Source organism: Rhinatrema bivittatum, chromosome 3 (assembly GCF_901001135.1).
Source record: "Rhinatrema bivittatum chromosome 3, aRhiBiv1.1, whole genome shotgun sequence".
Taxonomy (NCBI): Eukaryota; Metazoa; Chordata; class Amphibia; order Gymnophiona; family Rhinatrematidae; genus Rhinatrema; species Rhinatrema bivittatum.
The window spans coordinates 572921803-572941901 of record NC_042617.1 but is presented as its reverse complement, the minus strand read 5'-3'; the positions used below and the strand labels follow the sequence as shown (position 1 = coordinate 572941901).

At 46.6% G+C, this 20099-nt stretch overlaps 1 protein-coding gene across 1 annotated transcript in view; it reads right to left on the bottom strand.

The window, feature by feature from the left end:
* The window catches only part of MYCT1 (MYC target 1), a 62624-nt gene extending 48158 nt beyond the window's left edge, over positions 1 to 14466 (bottom strand). The window contains exon 1 of the mRNA XM_029596562.1: positions 14280 to 14466. Coding sequence (XP_029452422.1) covers positions 14280 to 14343 — 64 coding nt within the window. The 5' untranslated portion in view covers positions 14344 to 14466. The remainder of the gene's footprint in view (positions 1 to 14279) is intronic.
* Positions 14467 to 20099: the final 5633 nt, after the last annotated feature.

Sequence of the window (20099 nt, the reverse complement as noted above, 5' to 3'; positions counted from 1 at the left end):
AGACCTGAGCGAGGAGTTGTGTTATGTCCAACAGGTGGGTGTCCCAGGTTTTTAGTGTGCTTTCGAGGGAGGATTTGAGGGGGGAACAGAATCTGTACATTATCCACCAACAGCTTTTCGGGAGTTACGCTCGTAACCCCCGAAAAGCTGCCCCTGCCTGCCCCTGCGCGCACCAAGCCTATCTTGCATAGGCTCGGTGGCACACGCAAGCCCCGGGACACGCGTATGTCCCAGTGCTTGCAAAAAGGGGCGGGTCATAGGCGGTCCAGGGTGGTCCGGGGGTGGGGCGGGGCCCGGGATTGGCCGGCAGGCGTAATTTCTTCAACAAAGGTAAGGGGGGGTTCTATATAGGGCTGGGGTTAGGTTAGGAAGAGGAAGGGAGGGGAAGGTGCGGGGGGGGGGTGGTGGAAGGAAAGTTCCCTCTGAGGCAGGCTGCGCAGCTCGGCGCACGCAAGTTGCACAATTGTGCACCCCCTTGCACGTGCCGACCCTGGATGTTTTAAAATCTGGTTTTAAAATCTGCCCCAAAAGGTTTGGAATTTTTTTTTTAGTCTGTGAAGTTGATATTCCAAGGCATTTTTTCTGGATAACTGTTTTTTATTTTTATTTTAAAATTTTTATATCACTAAGTTGGGGGATTCAAAGCAATTATCCAGATAAACACCTGCTCTTGAATATCTCCAGCACTTATCTGGATAAATTTGTGACCAATTATTCCTTTACAAACTCAAAAAAGATCGATTTATCAGTGGTGGTTTGTATCTCTTTTCGCAAATATCATCCAAATAGTGTTTTTTTGCTGAATATCAAGTGGCCAATAATTGGTTGCTATTCAGGCAGTTTTGAAAGCTGCATAAAAGATACTTTCGAGGCACTGTAAAAAGATCTTTGGAGTGCAAGAAGATTGATCAGACAATTCACGCACCCAGATATGCGGCTGTCATTCCGCAAGGCCTTTTCCTTGAAAATGTTACTCCTGCTTAAAAGATTTGGTAGCCAGTAAGATTTTCTAGTTGCAAGCTAAAATAGAATATCAAAAGCATCTCATTTAGAGATGTAGAGCAGGTCACTTATCAATTATTACACATAGGGGCCGATTTTAAAAGTTACGCGCGCAGGGTACATTTGTGCGCGCCACCTGGTGCGTACAAATGTACCCCCGATTTTATAACATGCGCACGCTGCCGCGCGCATGTTATAAAATCCAGGGTCAGCGCGCACAAGGGGGTGCACACTTGTGCACCTTGCGCGTGCAGAGCCCTAGGGGAGGCCCGATGGATTTCCCCGTTCCCTCCAAGGCCGCTCCGAAATTGGGGTGGTGTAGTGAAGGTTTTGTGTCACTGGCAGATTAACACCAATCACACCGCTTAACTGTTTTACGTGTGGAAATGGGGCTCTTTTATGTATTTCCTTCTTTTTACTGATACTCCGCTTTCCGGCACTTCAAAGCAAATTGCATTCGGGTACTGAGGGAATTTCCCTAAATTGCCTGCCCTCTGGGTGGGTAAAAAAAAATCGCCCAGCGATCCCCGCGCGCTGTAGTATGTGCGCGTACACTCGCACTTTGAAAAGTGGTGCAAAGGCCACAGATTGAAAAAGGTACCCCCTGGACTTTGCGGCCTCGCGGGCAGAATGAAAGCTCTTCACCAGCGTTCAGTGTGGAAAGCGCGAGCTCGCTTCCACCTTGAGAGTTCAGGAGGAAAAGTGCCCGCAGAGATCGCACCTGCTTTTTTCCCATCGAAGCAATCCACGCACTTTTGAAAATACCAAAGCACCCAGTTTCCCCCCCCCCGACCTGACCCTGCCCCAGTACAAAGTGTACGGTGACCAAGCACAGACTGGGCAATTTCATCCTCAGTAAAGGCTTTGAAAATTGCCTCTGTAAAGACTCCGCATGAGCAGCAGCAGCAGCAGCCTCGCTATACAGGAATCTCAAAATGGATTTTTTTATTTTTTTTTAAATAGCAATTTCTATTTTGTTACTCAAAAAAAAATGTAAGGTAGTAGGCCCTGAAGCGTGTTCTTCCCAAAGAGGTACAGATATAACCCGCCTAAGATCAGGAAAAGCTCTTTCCTAAGGTCTTCCCCTGGCTGTGAACCTTAATCTGAATTTGTTTTCAATAGGACGTGGTTCTCTCTCATCGCTTCCTTTGGCTACTTTGGAGTCTGTTTTCCTTGCGTGCACGCGGATGTTTTTCGCATTCTTTCACAGTGAAGCATTTCTCAGCAGACGAAACATTTCTACACATATATAGGACCTTCTGTGGAAAAACGTGTAAGCTATAGGCTGAAGTGGGGAGCCCAGCAATCGTGCTGGGAGCAACTGCAAGTTGTTTATTTTTTGGGTTGTTTTTTTTTAATTAATTGTATTACCTAATAAGTAGGGCGAAGAAAAGGATCAGGAGAGGAGAGGGATCTCCTTGTCAGAGATGAATACTTCTTTTTGGAGAAAAAGGTGACTTTTGGAACTGGGGGGAACATTCTTTAAGCTGACTAGTGAAGTCTGAATGTTGCTCTGGTGATTGCCAGAGAGGTAAGTGATGTCATTGAATCCTGTTGGAACGCACAGCAGCTCAAAACCAGTTACAATATGGTTACAGTTTCTTTATTTTTATTTTATTTTATTTTATTTTGGGGGGGGGGGGGGAGGGTGCGGAGTGGGGATTTGCTGTTTAAAAGGCCAGAGCACTGTTGTAAAACTTCTGAACTGATAAGCAAAAACGAGTAAATAAAAAAAAAAGCAAGCATTCAGGCACCATGCAATGCATTGCAAACTACCTTGATTATTATTTGGAAAGACTTTATATTAAAAGTGCTGCAATCTACTATAAACCAGGTTCCTGCCCCCACGAGCTTATCATGTGTTGGAGCTTTACAAGGTGGTCCGAGGTGCGACTGGATCTGAGTGATGTATTTTGGACCTGTCAAAAAGTGGTTTTCAACCCTGCAGAGACTGCAAGCTGCCACAGCCAAGGTGAAGGAATATAAAATACGTCAAAACCCTCTGTGTGCTCTCCTGTGAATGACAAACGTTCTGCAAGAACCAGCATCCAGCAATCACAGTGTTAACAAATTGGGAAAAGGGCTGTCCTATTTAGCCTGCCCAGAGAACAGCACTACACAGCCATCAGAAGAAGTAGCCAAAAGGAATGCTGGGAGACCATTTAAGGTAGAAGAGGCGCAATTTGTTGGCTCTGTGTGTGCGGGCGGGGCCAGCCAGGATTTGGAGTCAGGAGCCAGGAAGAGAGAAGTGCAGCTGACAACTCTGCAATCAGTTCTTCTCCTGAACAGCTAACTATCAAGAGGGAGAGCGAGAAGTCACTCTGCACTCTGAGGAAATAGAGAGACAGACAGCTGCTCCTGCTTCATATCAGAGCTACATGTAAAATCCCAACAAGAAACAGAGGAAGTCTCTCAGCAGGAGCTGAGAGACTTCCTTTCCAGATAGCCAGGAGCTCATTCATGGCTGGATCCCTCTCTAAGAGTCTGATAGTTAGATTTATCAAAATGTGATCATTTTCACATGAATAATGCCCATGATAAGGAACTGGGGTGGCTAAGATAATTTTAGAGTTATCACATCATTTGCTATATTGCACCCTATTTTACTTTTGGAGAGAGAGAGAGAGAGACTCTTTATACCACTATAGGAGGGCCAGCTAGTATCTCAAGGTGAGGTTTTGATGGTGGTCTAAGGTTTTGGGGCAAGTTTTACAAGCGCTGTGAGATGCACGAACAGCACAGTACATGTCAGTGAAGATTTGACGTCATTTGGAGTGAGGAAAATCACACAAAGATGAGGTTTCTACAGTGTTCTCTCGCCCTAGCTTGATGGAGTCTCTACCAGGGTACTATCAGGTTAGGTTGAGAAAACATTGTAGAAATCTCATCTTTGTGTGACTTTCCTCACTCCAAAATCTTGTCAAATCTTCACTGACATGTACTGTGCTGTTCGTGCGTCTCACTATGCTTGTAAACCTTGCTCCAATACCCTACACCACCACCAAAACCTCACCTCGAGCTACTAGCTGGCCCTCCTATAGTGGTATAAAGAGTTCTCTCTCTCTCTCTCTCTCTCATAAAAAATGTGCATTAGCCTAACACATAATGCCCCTCATTTTCAACAATCCAATCTCTATGAATAAAATCTAAAAATTTGCATTCACACCATGCTAAATATCACATGCATTATGGCACTTTCGTGGGTGATAGGGCCCTAATGCCATAACACATTTTGATAAATGACCCTGTGAATTAAGTCATGAAAACTTTGCACAGAGAGTATCCTAGCAGAGGAGGAAGAAGGTAATTTCCTTGCCTTTGGTCACAAATTCAGTATCTCATCTAAACTGCTTCAGCCTTTCAGCGAAGTCAAGCATAAATCTTTGCTGGCAGGTACGGCCACAGGAGACAAGGCAGGTAAGGAGAAGCTGATGGACCGTGGTCTTTCTATAAGAGATGTTACCAGACCAGCTTTCTGTTTAGCACCAAGTAAACCATTTGGGGAAGATCCCCAGGAGAGAGAGAGAGAGAGAGAGAGAGACCTTTCTCACACTGCAGTGCTCATCTGTTTGGTTTGTCCTTTAGCCAGCTCCACCATCAAGAGGGAATCCTTCATTTTCTTGATTGTTTTTTCCCACACAATGTTGTGTTTGGGACAGGGTGCACCCTTTACAAACTGGTGACATTGGGGTGGATCTATTCCCTTCCTCCCCTTTTGAGTACTCGGGGGGGGGGGGGGGGGAGCTGTGCACTTTATATTATTCTTCACTAATGTACTTTTCCCATTTAATGTTCTGGTTGGGTTTACTGTCTACTTACACAATACTAGTAAAAGGGTTAATTACCGTTTTAGTCAGGTGCGATGATTTTATCTGGTCTGTGGTGCCACAAGTGAGAGGTTGTGTGGGAAGGACACAGAATTGTGGTATCGGGGTGACTGGGACCCTGTCTCATCCCTCACTCAGGCTACGAGCCCAAAGATAATTCATATTAGTGAATTTAATTTCTCATGTGGATGGACCTCCCCATCCCAAGCATAGGGGGAATTCATAGTCTGGACCAAGGAGGGGCCAAAAAAGAAAGAAACATTAAACTAAATCAGACTCCTGATTGTGAACTGCTCCTTGGCTGCTTCTAATGACCAGAGGAAAGGGGGATTAACAGAGCGTGAGAAGCGTCCTCACCAGTCTTCTTTGCATGGAGGTGGAAGAGTATTCTCGTGGTTAGCGAAACAGGCTGCCTGAGGCAGGGTTCAAATCCCCGGGCTGCTCCTTGTGACCTGGGCAAGTCACCTTACCCTCCATTTCCTCAGGTACAAACGTGGGGCCTGATTAGCTAAGCATTTTCCACAGATACAGAATGGGAGACAAATCTTAATAAATCAGATTGTGAGCCCTCTAGAGACTGGGAATATAATTTGCTTTGGAGTTCCCCAAAAAAGCAGAAAATAAATAGTATGGAAGCACTGAATTGAAAGTATGGGTTGGGGGTTGTAACATTCTGGCAACTGCACTGGTCCTGGAAAAAAACGGGTGCCTCTCTAGATTATTTTTATCTGCAAATAGAAAAAAAATAAAAAATAACAAGTACAAGAAGTACGAATCGTAAGAACTTGTGATTGGAAATTTGGGAATTCAATGATATCTTAACCGATAAATCCTTTTTATATGAGGTTGCATCTTGTTTGTAAAGATGTTATTACTGCTCATTTAATTTTGTGTTAGAAACACAACCAAGATACTGTTTGCAGGGATACCTTTTAAAGGACCAGCATGAAAGACTGTGCGTGGGATTTTGACTTTGCCCAAGCCTCTTCTTCTTCCTCTGATCTCAAAAGCTCCTGCACAATAATCCCTTTTCTTGGCTTTTTACAGGTTATCACAAGCTACGCAGACTCCAGGTACAGTTTTGAACAAATGCGTCTAGCCCACATTAATAGAACAAACTGGTAACCAAGGCAAAAAGGTAACCCGTTCCAGGAGGGTGCTAATTTATTTTGTGTCCCTAAATGAATGCCCCTGCCTGAAGGGCATGGACTCACGGAGCACCGTTTGCGCCTCACTTCTACAAGCTACTGGAATCCCTGGAAAGTATAATCCTGGGGTTCCCGTTCACTATCAAAGGAAAAAATACTGCACTAAAACTTGTTTTGTTGCAGTACAATACAGTATTATAGTGGATGCTATATATATGCGTATATTTATATTACATTTGTAATCATTTATTATGTGGTCTATTGCTTTAATAGTAGTAAAATGTTTGTCCAGACAACACAGAAAATGTACTTTGTAAGATAATATATATTACTGTTAGTATGTCACTGAAGTACAGCATAGTTTGTTTTAATATGGGCATACACCAGGGTCATCAAAATAATATTCCTATAGGCAAACTGTTCTTATAAGCTTTGCCTCCATAACAAGGAATCTTTAGAGATTTTTTACCTTTCTTAATTGTAGTGTTGCGGTCGCTACCGCTTCCCTCCGCCTAAGGCCCAAACCCGCCTACCTCCGCTTCAGGAATCACCGCGTTCCGCCCACTCCGGACCCCGGGGGCTTCTCTCACTCCAAGTGGCGGCCGCCATTACGTGCCTGCTTCTCTTCAGTCTCGCGCGCGCGAGGACGCCCGTCTTGAGCGCTCAACCCCAGGAAGCCTGGCCCCGCCCATGCGGCTGACGTCACGCCCAAGTCCCGATATAACTGGCGCTCAAACTCTCTCTCATCGCCTTGCAACGAGGTTCACAACTCCATAGTTGTTCTTAGTTGCGTTCCTGGTGATCTCCACGTTGCCTGCTTCTGACTCCGGTTTGCTTCCGACTTCGCTTCAGCCTGCTGCCTGCCTCTGACCCCAGTTTGCTTCTGACTTCGCTTCAGCCTGCTGCCTGCCTCTGACTCCGGTTTGCTTCTGACTTCGCTTCAGCCTGCTGCCTGCCTCTGACTCCGGTTTGCTTCTGACTTCCGCTTCAGCCTGCTGCCTGCCTCCGACTCTGATTTGCCTCTGACTCCGCTTCTGCCTGCTGCCTGCCTCCGACTTCGGTTTGCCTCCGACTCCGCTTCAGTCTGCAGCCAGCCTCTGACCTCGGCCTGCGTCCGCTTCAGCCTACAGCCTGCTTCAGCCTCCGGTTTGCTACCGATTCTGCTTCAGCCTACAGCCTGCTTCCGCCTCCGGTTTGCTACAGACTCCGCTGCTGCCCGCTGCCCTGCCTTCAGCCGGCCCTCGGCCCTGTACAGCCGGTCCTTGTCTCCCGGGTACCTTGGACTTCCTATCCTTCCTGCTTGCTCTGGTCCCGGTCTAGCCTATCTGTGTTCCTGGACTTTCTGTCTCATTACCGAGTCCCGAGGACCCGGTGCCCTACGGGCTCCTCCCGGGGGGTTCCTGGTCCCTGGGTGAACACCATCTGCTTGTGGCTCCGCCCCCCAGCCTACCCTGTCACCCTAGGTAGGCCAGCCCAAGGGTCCACTACCTCGCCAGCAGTGTCCAACTGCAACAGTTTGCAAGGCCATGGACTCGGCGGAGGCCCCAAGCCTGCAGGCCATCCCGGGGATGGCACAACACCTCCAGCAGCAACAGCACTGTATTGACATGCTTGCTGCTACTGTGGAACAGCTGGTCTCCCGCCTGGAGGCCTCTCCTCCGGAACCGCCTCCAGCCCCTCCTCCAGCTCCAGCACCCAGTTCAGCTTCAGTGACTCAGCTACCCACGCCGACCCGGTATGCCGGGGATATCAAGACATGCCGTGGTTTTTTAAATCAGTGCTACATGCCTTTTGCCCTTCTGCCTGCACAGTTCCCCTCAGACGCAGTTAAAGTAGCATACATATTCTCGCAACTGGATGGTAAGGCCCTTGACTGGGCTTCACCCATGTGGGAGCGTCAGGACCCTTTGCTACAGAATCTGAAGGAATTTGTCCTCAACTTTCGCCTCGCTTTTGATGACCCTGCACGCCAGACCACCGCTGCCTCGGAGCTCTTGCACCTCAGATAAGGGGCACGCTCGGTGGCCGATTACACCATAGACTTTCGCACGCTGGCCATGGAAGTTGGCTGGCGGGATGATTGCCTTAGGGGAATCTTCCTGGAGGGACTTGCTAGTTGCATCAAGGATGAGTTAGCAGGCCGGGACCTCCCGGACGACTTAAATGACTTAATTGATGTCGCCAGCAGGGTGGATCGTCGCCTGCAGCTGCGGGATAAGGAGACCCGCTCCTACCGGAAAGCATCACCACAGTCGTCCTCTGCCTCCAGAATCCCGGCTCCTAAGGTTCTTCCGGCCTCTGTCAGCAGTGGAGAACCCATGCAGTTGGGTAGATCTCCACTAACTCCCGAAGAAAGGAGGCGCCGCTCGCTAGGCCTCTGTCTCTACTGCGGAGGCAAGGGGCACTTCCTCGTCAATTGCCCGGAACGTCCGGGAAACGACCATGCCTAGGTTATACTGAGGAGCTACACCTAGGCGCTACTGGATCAGCTCCTCTATGTACCTTGCCAGTGACTCTGAAATACCCCGGTGGGGAACTCCAGATCCGGGCGTTCATCGATTCTGGCGCTGAGGGGAATTTCATTGTGGCCGATCTGGTGAATCAGCTGTCTCTCCCCACACAACAGAAGGTTCCTCCGCTACGGATTTCCTCTATCCTGGGCACGCTGCTCCGGGTACCATCACCTGCTCCACAACACCCTTGACTCTCCAGACAGGCCTGTTCCATTCGGAGGAGATCTCCCTGCTAGTCTTGGAGCGAGCTGTGCACCCCCTGGTTCTTGGACTACCATGGTTGCGCCAGCATTCACCCATTATTCAGTGGGACAACTTTCAGCTAACCCGATGGAGTCCCTATTGTTTTGAACATTGTTTACGTCTCCCACGTCCACTGAAAACCTTGCACCTCTGCTCCTCGCTTCTGCTGCCTGAACCAATAGAGACTTCGCTGACGTCTTCTCCAAAGAGATGGCTGAGATACTCCCTCAGCACCGGCCTTTTGATTGCCCAATTGACTTGCTGCCGGGCACCACACCTCCCCGTGGCCGGGTGTACCCTTTGTCTTTGCCAGAAACTGCTGCTATGTCTCAGTATGTGACTGAGAACCTTGCCAAGGGCTTCATTCGTCCCTCTCGTTCACCTGCCGGAGCCGGCTTCTTCTTCGTGGCCAAGAAGGACGGCTCCCTCCGTCCATGTATAGACTATCGTGGCTTGAATGCCATCACCAAACGAGACCGGTATCCGCTTCCCCTGATTCCAGAGCTTTTGGACCGCCTTCAGGGAGCATGCATCTTCACCAAGCTGGACCTCCGAGGGGCCTATAACCTCGTCCGTATTCGCCCCAGGGATGAGTGGAAGACGGCCTTTAATACCAGGGATGGGCATTACAAGTACCTAGTGATGCCCTTCGGACTCTGCAACGCCCCAGCCATCTTCCAGAACCTTATGAACGAGGTCCTACGCGACATGGTCCACTCCCATGTGATTGTCTACCTTGATGATGTGCTCATCTTCTCCAAAGACCTGAATACCCACCGTCACCACGTCGCAGAAGTCCTGCAAGCTCTCCGAGACAACCACCTCTACGCCAAGCTTGAAAAATGTGTTTTCGAAGCTGAGGCCCTGCCCTTCTTGGGGTATATCATTTCCTCTACAGGATTCCGAATGGACCCCGAAAAAGTAGCTGCCATAACTAGATGGCCTCAACCCAAGGGTCTCAAGGCCCTTCAGAGATTCTTGGGCTTCGCTAACTTTTACAGACATTTTATTCCACAGTACTCGCATCGGGTCGCTCCCCTTACTGCTCTGACCCGCAAGGGAGCCGACGCCAAGAACTGGCCTGACGCTGCGGTCGCAGCCTTCACCGACCTGAAAGAGGCATTCTTCATGGACACCTGTCTCTGTCATCCCGATCCTGCCAGACCTTTCATCGTCGAGGTCGACACCTCCAGTATTGCCGTCGGAACGGTCCTCAGTCAACACTCCGAGTCCGGACAACTCTTGCCATGCTCTTACTTCTCCAGGAAGTTCTCCCCCACCGAGACTAATTACTCCATCGGTGACAAAGAGCTGCTGGCGATCAAACTCGCGTTTGAAGAATGGAGGCAATGGCTCGAGGGGGCCCGTCACACGACCACCATATATACGGATCACAAAAACTTAGAGTTTTTGTCCCAGGCTCAACGCCTAAACCCTCGCCAAGCCCACTGGGCCCTGTTCTTCAGTCGCTTTGATTTTGTCTTACAGTACCGGCCGGCGTCCAAGAATCTCCAAGCTGATGCTCTCTCTCGGACCTCCTTATCCGAGGAAGACCAAGAACCTCCACAGTACATTCTCGATCCTAGTAAGGTTCGCCTGTCCGCCCTGACGGTCCTCTCCCAAGATAGGACCGTGGTCTCCCGACGAGACCGTTTAAAGACTCTACGCTGGGCTCATGACTCCCACACTGGAGGGCACGCAGGACATAAAAGAACCTTGGAACTCCTTAACCGTTTCTACTGGTGGCCCAACATGCGACAGGATGTGCACACGTATGTTAGTTCCTGCCCCACCTGTGCTCGTCAAAAGCCCAGTCCTGAACCCCCGTGTGGTCTTCTACAGCCTCTGCCAGTCCCCACAGAGCCCTGGACCCATCTCGCTACAGACTTCATGGTGGACTTGCCCCCATCCTGCGGTCAAACGGTTATCTGGGTTACCGTCGACCGCTTCTCAAAGATGGTACACCTTGTTCCTTTGACTAAATTACCCTCTGCACCCGAATTAGCCCTCCTCTTTGCCCAGCATATTTTCAGGCTACACGGCCTCCCGCAAGACATCGTTTCCGACCGGGGGCCCCAGTTTGTCGCACGCTACTGGAGAGCTCTCTGCAAGTGTTTCAAGGTAAAGCTCAGCTTCTCTACAGCTTTCCACCCACAGAGTAACAGATAGTCCGAAAGGATGAATTGGTCTCTGAAAGCTTACCTTCGAGTCTTCGCCAATGAGAAGTAAGACAACTGGTCAGAACTACTGCCCTGGGCCGAGTTTGCCTATAACAATCAAGCTCATGCCGCCACCGGGCTCTCTCCGTTTCAGCTAGTCTACGGGAAACCGCTGAGACCTCCACTTCCCATTGCTACCCCCAGCGCGTCTCCAGCCGCCCAGCTGACGGTGCGTCAGCTACAGACTTTGTGGCAGAAGACCCAGAACAAACTGATCCGCTCAGCCTCTTCTGCCAAACAGGTGGCTGACCGCCACCGACGACCGGCTCCTACCTATCAGCCAGGAGACCTGGTCTGGCTTAGCACCAAAAACATTCGACTCCACCTCCCCTCACGAAGATTTGCACCCAGATTCTGTGGTCCATTCCAGGTCGCCGAGAGAGTGGGCTCAGTCTCATATCGGCTGAGGTTGCTGTCCTCTCTTCGAGTCCACAATGTTTTCCACGTATCCTTGCTAAAGCCCGTAGTCCTCTCTCGCTATCACCGAAAACCTCCGGATCCTTCTTCTACTACCATCGACGATGATCCCACTTACCAGGTACGAGAGGTCCTGGATGTTCGCTTCTACAACCGCAGGTGGGAATATCTACTCACATGGGAGGGTTGCGGTGATGAGGACAACACCTGGGAACCCAGCCGCAACATCGTGGACAAGTCCTTGTTGCAACAGTTCCACCGTGACCATCTGGAGAAACCTGGTCCTCTCAAGAGGGGCCGTAAAGGGGGGGGGTACTGTTGCAGTCGCTACCGCTTCCCTCCGCCTAAGGCCCAAACCTGCCTACCTCCGCTTCAGGAATCACCGCGTTCCGCCCGCTCCAGACCCCGGGGGCTTCTCTCACTCCACGTGGCGGCCGCCATTACGTGCCTGCTTCTCTTCTGTCTTTAGTTTTTATTTTAACTTATTTTATTGTAACTACTGTATTGTTTTACTTTTAATTAAATATTTATGTTTTATAACATCACGAGTCTTTAAGTTGTTATCCACCATGAATATTTGGATACATTCAGAGTACAAATTTTAAAAACAAACAAATAAATAAATGAAAGAAGTTTGGTTTTAGGAATCCATGTCATCTGCCTGATTAGTGTTACCACTGGATGTTTCCATCAAATCCCCAAAATAGAAAAGCTACAGCATTCTACTTGTATCTGACAAACAAATCAAGAGAAATCCTTTCAGAATTTATTCTGATAAGAAAGAACCAAGGCCTGAGAGTACAAAATAGAAATGCATTCATCTATCTAAAACTCTTTATTTTTATCAATTCTGGGAGAGAGACGGCCAATCACAACTGTTAGCCCCAGAGATTCATGTCATCAGCACCTAATCTACTGATCTAGGGTCAGGTAACAACCAAAAGTCAGATTCCAGTAACAGAAAAGACGCTAAACCTTAGTCCTTCCTCTAATCTGAAGAGGAACTGACACATAATAAATAGCAGACAGCAAGTGAAATATTCCAAGACTTCAGCAAAGTTCTCGTCCTTCTGTGAGGAAGGTGGAGCTCAAAATAGAGTAACGAAGGACCTGAGGAGGAAAGTAGTGTCTGCTGAGAGGAGACAGCCCGATAGGAGGTAGTTTGTATGAGAAAGAGAGGGAAGGAGGAAAGAAAGAAAGTATTAAGCAATTTGGGAAAGAGGCAGAACGAAGCCCAGTGAGAGAGATGAATTAGCTGATCAGGAGTCTGAAAAGGAATCCCAAGTTGGGGCATTGGTGGAGAGGAAAACGTAAAGCTGAGGGGGAGGTGGGGGGAAGGGAACTGCAGTTTGGTAGAGGGAAAGGATTTGGGCAGAGAGAAAGTGGTGCTGGAGAGAAGAGGAAATGAAAGAACGCAGATACGGTATGTGATCTGGGTGACTTAAGAAACTGGTGCCAGAATATGATAAGATTTTATTAGAAAGAGTAGATTGGTAGTAGGATGATCTGAAAGTCATGAGAAAAACTCAGGTAAAATATTTCTAGAGAAGCCAGGATAGAATTAGGGATGCCACCCAATTTTAGTTTTGCTTCATTGAACCTATGGACTTGTAGTCCTTCCTTTCTTACAGAAATTGGAACTACAAATCTTTAGAGGCTATGGAGCAAAACCGGCGCTAGATCCAGCTGTCAACTCAAGACTGACCTGGATCAGGTGGCAATTCTATGTAGAAGATGACTTCTGGCAAGATGGATTAATTTCATAAACACTTGTAAACAGAGACATCATCTCTTAAGCCAAAAGTTCCTAAACATCTTAATCTGGACCTGCGTGGGTCAGGGAACCACTTGTCAATACTAGGAGACCACTATGGCAAGGCTTCCCAATCCTGGCCTGGTAGCCCGACACCTAGCTGGATATTTGGATATCTACCATGAATATCTATGAGATAAATTTGCACATGCTGGGTTTCCAGTGTAAGAAGATTTAGCTCTGGTATATTTATTGTGGATATCCTGAGAACCCAATTAACTAGGTGGGTCACTATTTCAGGTCTGGGAAGCCTTATTTGAACTCCACATCTCACTTCATTATTCTTATTCAAGTATTTCTATGATTTCATGAAACAAAGACATACTGTAGATGTTCCAACTTTGAGATCAAGCATAATAGCTTCACTAACAATTGACAAGTTCCGTGTGCAACTCTTGACAATTAATTTCTCTATGGCTTTAGTAAATCATTGGCATTTATCTGATTAGGTTTAGCTCAGCACCTACACTCCTACTTTTTTTTTTTTACGAATACTAATTTGGCTTTCAAAAAACTGCAAGGAATCTAAATGCCATTGAAAAGAGTTAGCGTCTTAAAATGCATTGTTTGGCCTTCTGATGATCTTGTCCACAATTATTAAAATAATAAAATATGGTGCAATACAATGAAAAATAAAACACAGCATTAATGAAGACCTATTTTGATCTGGGTGAACGATCTAGGGAAAGAAGACTCAGTTTAGTTGGACTGCAGCCTCCTAGCAGAAAGTCGCAGTAGCTGGAGTAGAAGTAAAACCCATTAGTAGTCAGAAACATGAATAGATGGATGCTCTATTCTTACATTTCAGACAGTTCAATCTTTGCTTATATTTGCTAAGAACAAAATACGAAGCTTGTTATCCACCCAAATGCCAATAAATGTTTGCTAATAATCAGGGCAGCAGTATAAAGTGTATTTCTGCCCATTACAAGTTTAAAACCAGGAAAGTGGTATTCAGTATGGACTGCATCAAAAGGAGTGGAATGGATAATATCCCATATTACAAATGACCCTAGTGAATACTGTAGCTCCCACTTTGACAGCAGCTAACCATCCAAATGTATACATTATTAAAATAATTGGAAAAGATGTCTTACCCCAAAAGTTTTCCGGCAAGGATTGTGAGAACTGAAAAGTGTTGTTCACAGCTTTTTCAGCCATAATACCCACACCAGAAGGAGGTCAAAATAATAATATCCAGAGAGTGCATGCAAGGAGCTCTGGAGTTCTGTATGCCTCAGCAGCTGAAGTAAAACTGCTTTACATGGAACCTTACTGCTCCTTTGTTTGGCCGAAGGGAAACAGGAGTATTCTGCTTCCTGCTTTTATACTCAAATTAGCAACTGGCTTCTTATCTTGGAGCACCACACAGTTTCCGAGACACGGAATAATAATTTCCTTCTCGTCATTTCCTTAGCGAGAGTGAACTGAATCTAAACAATAGAGAATTCCCTTGTCTTCTGCAGCTCACTGCTGCACACCTTCAGACTCTCCCTCATCGGGGAGGTAGGTCAGACGCTTCCCTTCCTCTCCTTATTTCCCTTGCCCTAGTACTTCTGAAAACAAACAGTTAATAGACGTTTGAGGAGTGTGTATGGTAGGCCAAGTTGATAGAGTTTCTCTTTATCACCTTTTGGACACATTTTTTTCCATCCAGCTCCCTTCTGCAACTAATAAAAAAGATAGATAAATAAATAAATAAGGTTCCTAGAAAGCCTGCACTCCTCTGCTTTAATTAGATTCTTATGTTCTTTTCAAAACTAATTTGCATTTCTTTTGGTTTATAATATTTTTCAATTAATTATCTTACTAATTGCCAGTCCCCCCTCCCTCTGATTTTTAATAATAGAGTATATACCAGTGGTATGCAACCTGTTTTAAAGTAGTGTTTCAGTACACTGATCCGCCAGATTGCTTTCATATATCTCTTGAATATTAACTTTAATTGCTTTTTTTCAGTTAAAATATTCAAGAGTTATGTAAAAATATGATTGAAGTAGATATGTTTTTCCTCCTGTAAAAATAAAAATATAAAAAAAGAGCAGCGGAAAATTTCTCTCACTCCCTGCCCTCCTCCTTACCAATACACCTCCAATTAGGAAAACTGAACAAGCCAGGCTGCTATAGATCCCTACAAACAAACTATACAGTACACTAGCTAGAATAACTCACTTCGGACACGCATGCAGAACCTCAGACTACAAGGAACAAAGTGACCATAAAAAAATAGAAATAGAAACATGCAGCCAAAAACTGAACAGGAAACTGCAACAAGCCAGACTCTGTATGCAGTGCAACAATGGAAAAACAGAAACATCACCATTCCTCATAAAATATCAAACAACAAAATTAAGAAATATAAATATCAAGCATAATAGTAAAACCATACAATAAAAAAAATATTTCAAAACAGTTGACAAATAGAATAACATTCAATAATTAAACATTCATACACAAATTTTTAAAAATGTTCGAAACACCAATAAAATATTTAAAAAAACAGACACATCAACCACCCAATAATTAAAACATATAAGGATAAAAAAAATGCTCTCCATACCTGGGAAATTTTGATTTCCAGTCACTCTGAGATTGTTATAAATGATTTGGGGTGGGGGAAGGTGCACACAAATGTTTTTCTCTCTTTCTCACATACACACACTATCAAATACACAAATACATATGCGCGCTCTCTCTCTTCCACCTGCAATTACACAACACACACACACGCGCTCTCTCTCTCCCACATGCAGTCACACACACAGACACATGATATCTCTCTCACACACATGCAATCATATACACACACACTCTCTTTCGCACACATGCACACATACACATGCTTTCTCTCTCTGTCTCCCACAAGAAATCACATATACACACAGTCTTACGCTCGGCAATCTGCAGGACACACCCATGGACCGCCACTCTTACCTCCAGCCCCAAACCATCTGCAGGCGATTCTGATGCCCCCAGATGAGCGCACGCATAATTGCTGCACTTGAACAGGCCCAAAGTGGTGACTGGGAGGAAGATGTCAATGCCGACCAAGGCCTTCCCCTAGGAGCGTTCGTGCCCAAATTGTCGTGATTTAAAGAGCCTGTGGTCAGAACTTCCCTACTGTGCCTCTAATGACATCAAGGTTTCCCCTCTATAAAAGGCTCGCTCCCCTTCCACTCCCCTCCTTAGCAAAAGGTTGACTTCCTTGAAGTAGTGCATTGCTTCAACGTGTTCCTCGTTTTGGCTTCATATTCCTGAGTTCCTTTTTTCTGTTCCTGGTTCCTGTGTTGACAGTCTGGGCCTGTTCCTGAGTTCTTGTCTGCTTCATTGTCAGTCTTCATTGCTTCATCTTCAGTCTTCAGCGATTCCGATTCTCCTTGTACTATTCCTTGCCTCTGAACCTCTTCTCAGTCCCTCGCTACCCCTAGGATGGATTTCTAGTTTGACCTTGGCTTGGACACTAGCTCTAATTGTACTCTGCCTGCCTCTGACCACTGCCTGGACACCGTCTCTGATAGTAAGCCGCCTGCCCTGACTGCTGCCAGACTCTGACCTTGCTCATATTCCTTCTGTGCTAGACCCTGGCCTGCAGCTTTAACTACTTGATGGATCTTCACCTCACCAGCAGAGGCCCTTGCCTAAGACCTATCAGCCCCCGGCACCTGAAGGCTCAACCTAAGGGGAACGTGGACTCGTATAAGTGAAGCTCCAGTTGGGCCTCTGCCACAGTCAGCTCCGCCAACCGATAATGGGGACCTGCAGGACTCTTCTCTGCTGGCTGCACCAGCTACACCTCAGTCCGCGAGTCCATGTCCGCAACACACACATATGCTCTCTTTTTTACTCTCACATGATATCACATACACACACATGTTCTCTTTCTCACTGACATGCAATCACGCACACATTTACACAGAGCTGTCGCTCTTTCACATATGAAATCACACACATATACACACACATATAGAAACATAGAAACGTAGAAATGACGGCTTAAAAAGACCAATCGGCCCATCCAGTCTGCCCAGCAAGCTCCCACACTTATTTTCCCATACTTATCTGTTTCACCGACCACCAAGTTCAGGGCCCTTGTTGGTAACTGTTTGATTCAAATTTCCTGCCACCCCCTGCCATTGATGCAGAGAGTAATGTTGCAGTTGCATCAAAGGTGAGCAAAAGGATTAATTGTTACGGGTAGTAACTGCCGCATCAAGCAAGTTACCCTGATGCTTGGTTACCCAGACTGCACAGATCCAAGCTTTGTTGGATGTTGTCTGAATGTAAATCCTCTTTGCCACATTTCTCCCTCCCGTTGAAGCAGAGAGCAATGCTGTATATGCATTCAAAGTGAAGTATCAGGCTTAATTGGTTTAGGGTAGTAACCGCCGCAATAAGCAAGCTACCCCCATGCTTATTTGTTTACCCAGACTGTGTAGTTGTCTTTGTTGGTTGTTGTCTGAATGCAAATCCTCTTTTCCACATTTCTCCCTCCCGTTGAAGCAGAGAGCAATGCTGTATATGCATTCAAAGTGAAGTATCAGGCTTAATTGGTTTATGGTAGTAACCGCCGCAATAAGCAAGCTACCCCCATGCTTATTTGTTTACCCAGACTGTGTAGTTGTCTTTGTTGGTTGTTGTCTGAATGCAAATCCTCTTTTCCACATTTCCTCTTGCCATTGAAGCAGAGAGCAATGTTGGAGTTGCATTAACCGTGTGAAGGCTTTCTGAGTAAGGGTAGTAATTACCAGATAGTTGCTTCCATTCCAGCAAGCCACCCCCATCGCTCTTCTCTTCATTCCCATCTTCTAGCCTTTATGGATCCACAGTGTTTATCCCTTGCCCCTTTGAAATCCTTCACAGTTTTAGTCTTCACCACTTCCTCCGGAAGGGCATTCAGGCATCCACCACCCTCTCCGTGAAGAAACATTTCCTGACATTGGTTCTGAGTCTTCCTCCCTGGAGTTTCAAATCATGGCCCCTAGTTCTACTGATTTTTTTCCTACAGAAAAGGTTTGTTGTTGACCATGGATCATTAAAACCTTTCAAGTATCTGAAAGGCTGTATCATATCACCCCTGCTCCTCCTCTTCTCCAGGGTATACATATTAAGGTTCTTCAATATCTCCTCATAAGTCATTTTATGAAGATCATCTACCTTTTTGGTCGCCCTTCTCTGGACCGCCTCCATCCTGTATCTGTCTCTTCGGAGATACGGTCTCCAGAACTGAACACAGTACTCCAGGTGAGGCCTCAGCAAGGCCCTGTACAAGGGGATCATCACTTCCTTTCTCTTACTAGATAATCCTCTCTCTATGCAGCCCAGCATTCTTCTGGCTTTAGCTATCACCTTGTCACATTGTTTCGCTGACTTTATTGTTAGACACTATCACCCCAAGATCTCTCTCCTGCTCCATGCACATCAGCCCTTCACCCCCATCAATACAGTTCCTTCGGATTTCCACACCCCCATATGCATGACTCTGCACTTCTTGGCATTGAATCTCAGCTGTCATATCTTCGACCACTCTTCCAGCTTCCTTAAATCCCATCTCATTCTCTCCACTCATTCCGGCGTGTCTACTCTGTTGCAGATCTTAGTATCATCTGCAAAAAGACAAACCTTACCTTCTATCCCGTCCGCAATGTCACTCACAAAGATATTGAACAGGACTGGTCCCAACACTGATCCTTGTGGCACTCCGCTTCACACCACTCTCTCTTCAGAGTAAGTTCCATTTACCATCACACATTGTCTTCTGTCCATCAACCAGTTTGCAATCCAGGCCACCACCTCGGCACTCACTCCTAAGCTTCTCATTTTAATCACCAGCCTCCTGTGCGGGACTGTATCAAAAGCCTTGCCAAAATCCAAGTAGATGACATCGAGCGCTCTTCTTTGATCCAATTCCCTAGTCACCCAGTCGAAAAAGTCAATTAGATTTGTCTGACAGGATCTTTCCCTGGTGAATCCATGCTGCCTCTGGTCCAGCAATTCTCCCGACTGTAGATAGTTCACTATTCTTTCTTTCAGCAGCAACTCCATCACTTTTCCCACCACTGAGGTGAGGCTAACCGGCCTGTAGTTACCAGCCTCCTCTCTGCTCCCACTCTTGTGAAGCGGCACCACTACCACTCTTCTCTGATCACTCGGCACCACTCCCGTTTCTAGGGATCTATTGAACAGGTCACACAGCGGACCCGCCAGCACATCTCTGAGCTCCCTCAGTATCCTGGGATGGACCTGATCAGGCCCCATGGCTTTTTCCACTTTCAGTTTCCCCAGCTCTTCCCACACATTCTTCACTGTAAACGGAGTTACATCTACTCCACTCCCCTCCAGTTTCTTGTTAACTAGCGACAGTCCTTCTCCAGGGTCCTCTTTAATGAACACTGAACTGAAGTATTTGTTTAATATTTCTGCCATTTCTTTGTCTCTCTCCACACATTGATCCTTTTCACCTTTCAATTTCACTATACCACTTTGGACTTTTCTCCTTTCTCTGATGTATCTGAAAAATGTTTTATCGCCTCGCTTTACCTCTTTGGCAATCCTTTCTTCCGCTTGACTTTTTGCTGTCTTGATTACTTTCTTCGTCTCCCTCAGTTCCACCAGATATTCTTCCTTGTGATCCTACCATATGCTTTCTTATCAATCACTCTCCTTGACTGGAGTCCCATGGACACCAATGCTGTCTAGCGCCGACCTTCCACCGTGTGGCATAGACTTCTTATGCAACTTGAACCAGAGTAGTTCTTGGGTTTGCAGCCTTCTTCTAGTGCTAAAACCTCCTTTATCAACAGCGAACAGGACAATTGACTCCTTACTACCTACTTCCGCATCTGCCTCCTCATTATTGGCCCTGTAAGGCCACTACTGAAGCTTGTTAGGCCTGAAGCCAGGGCCAGGACCCAGAGACA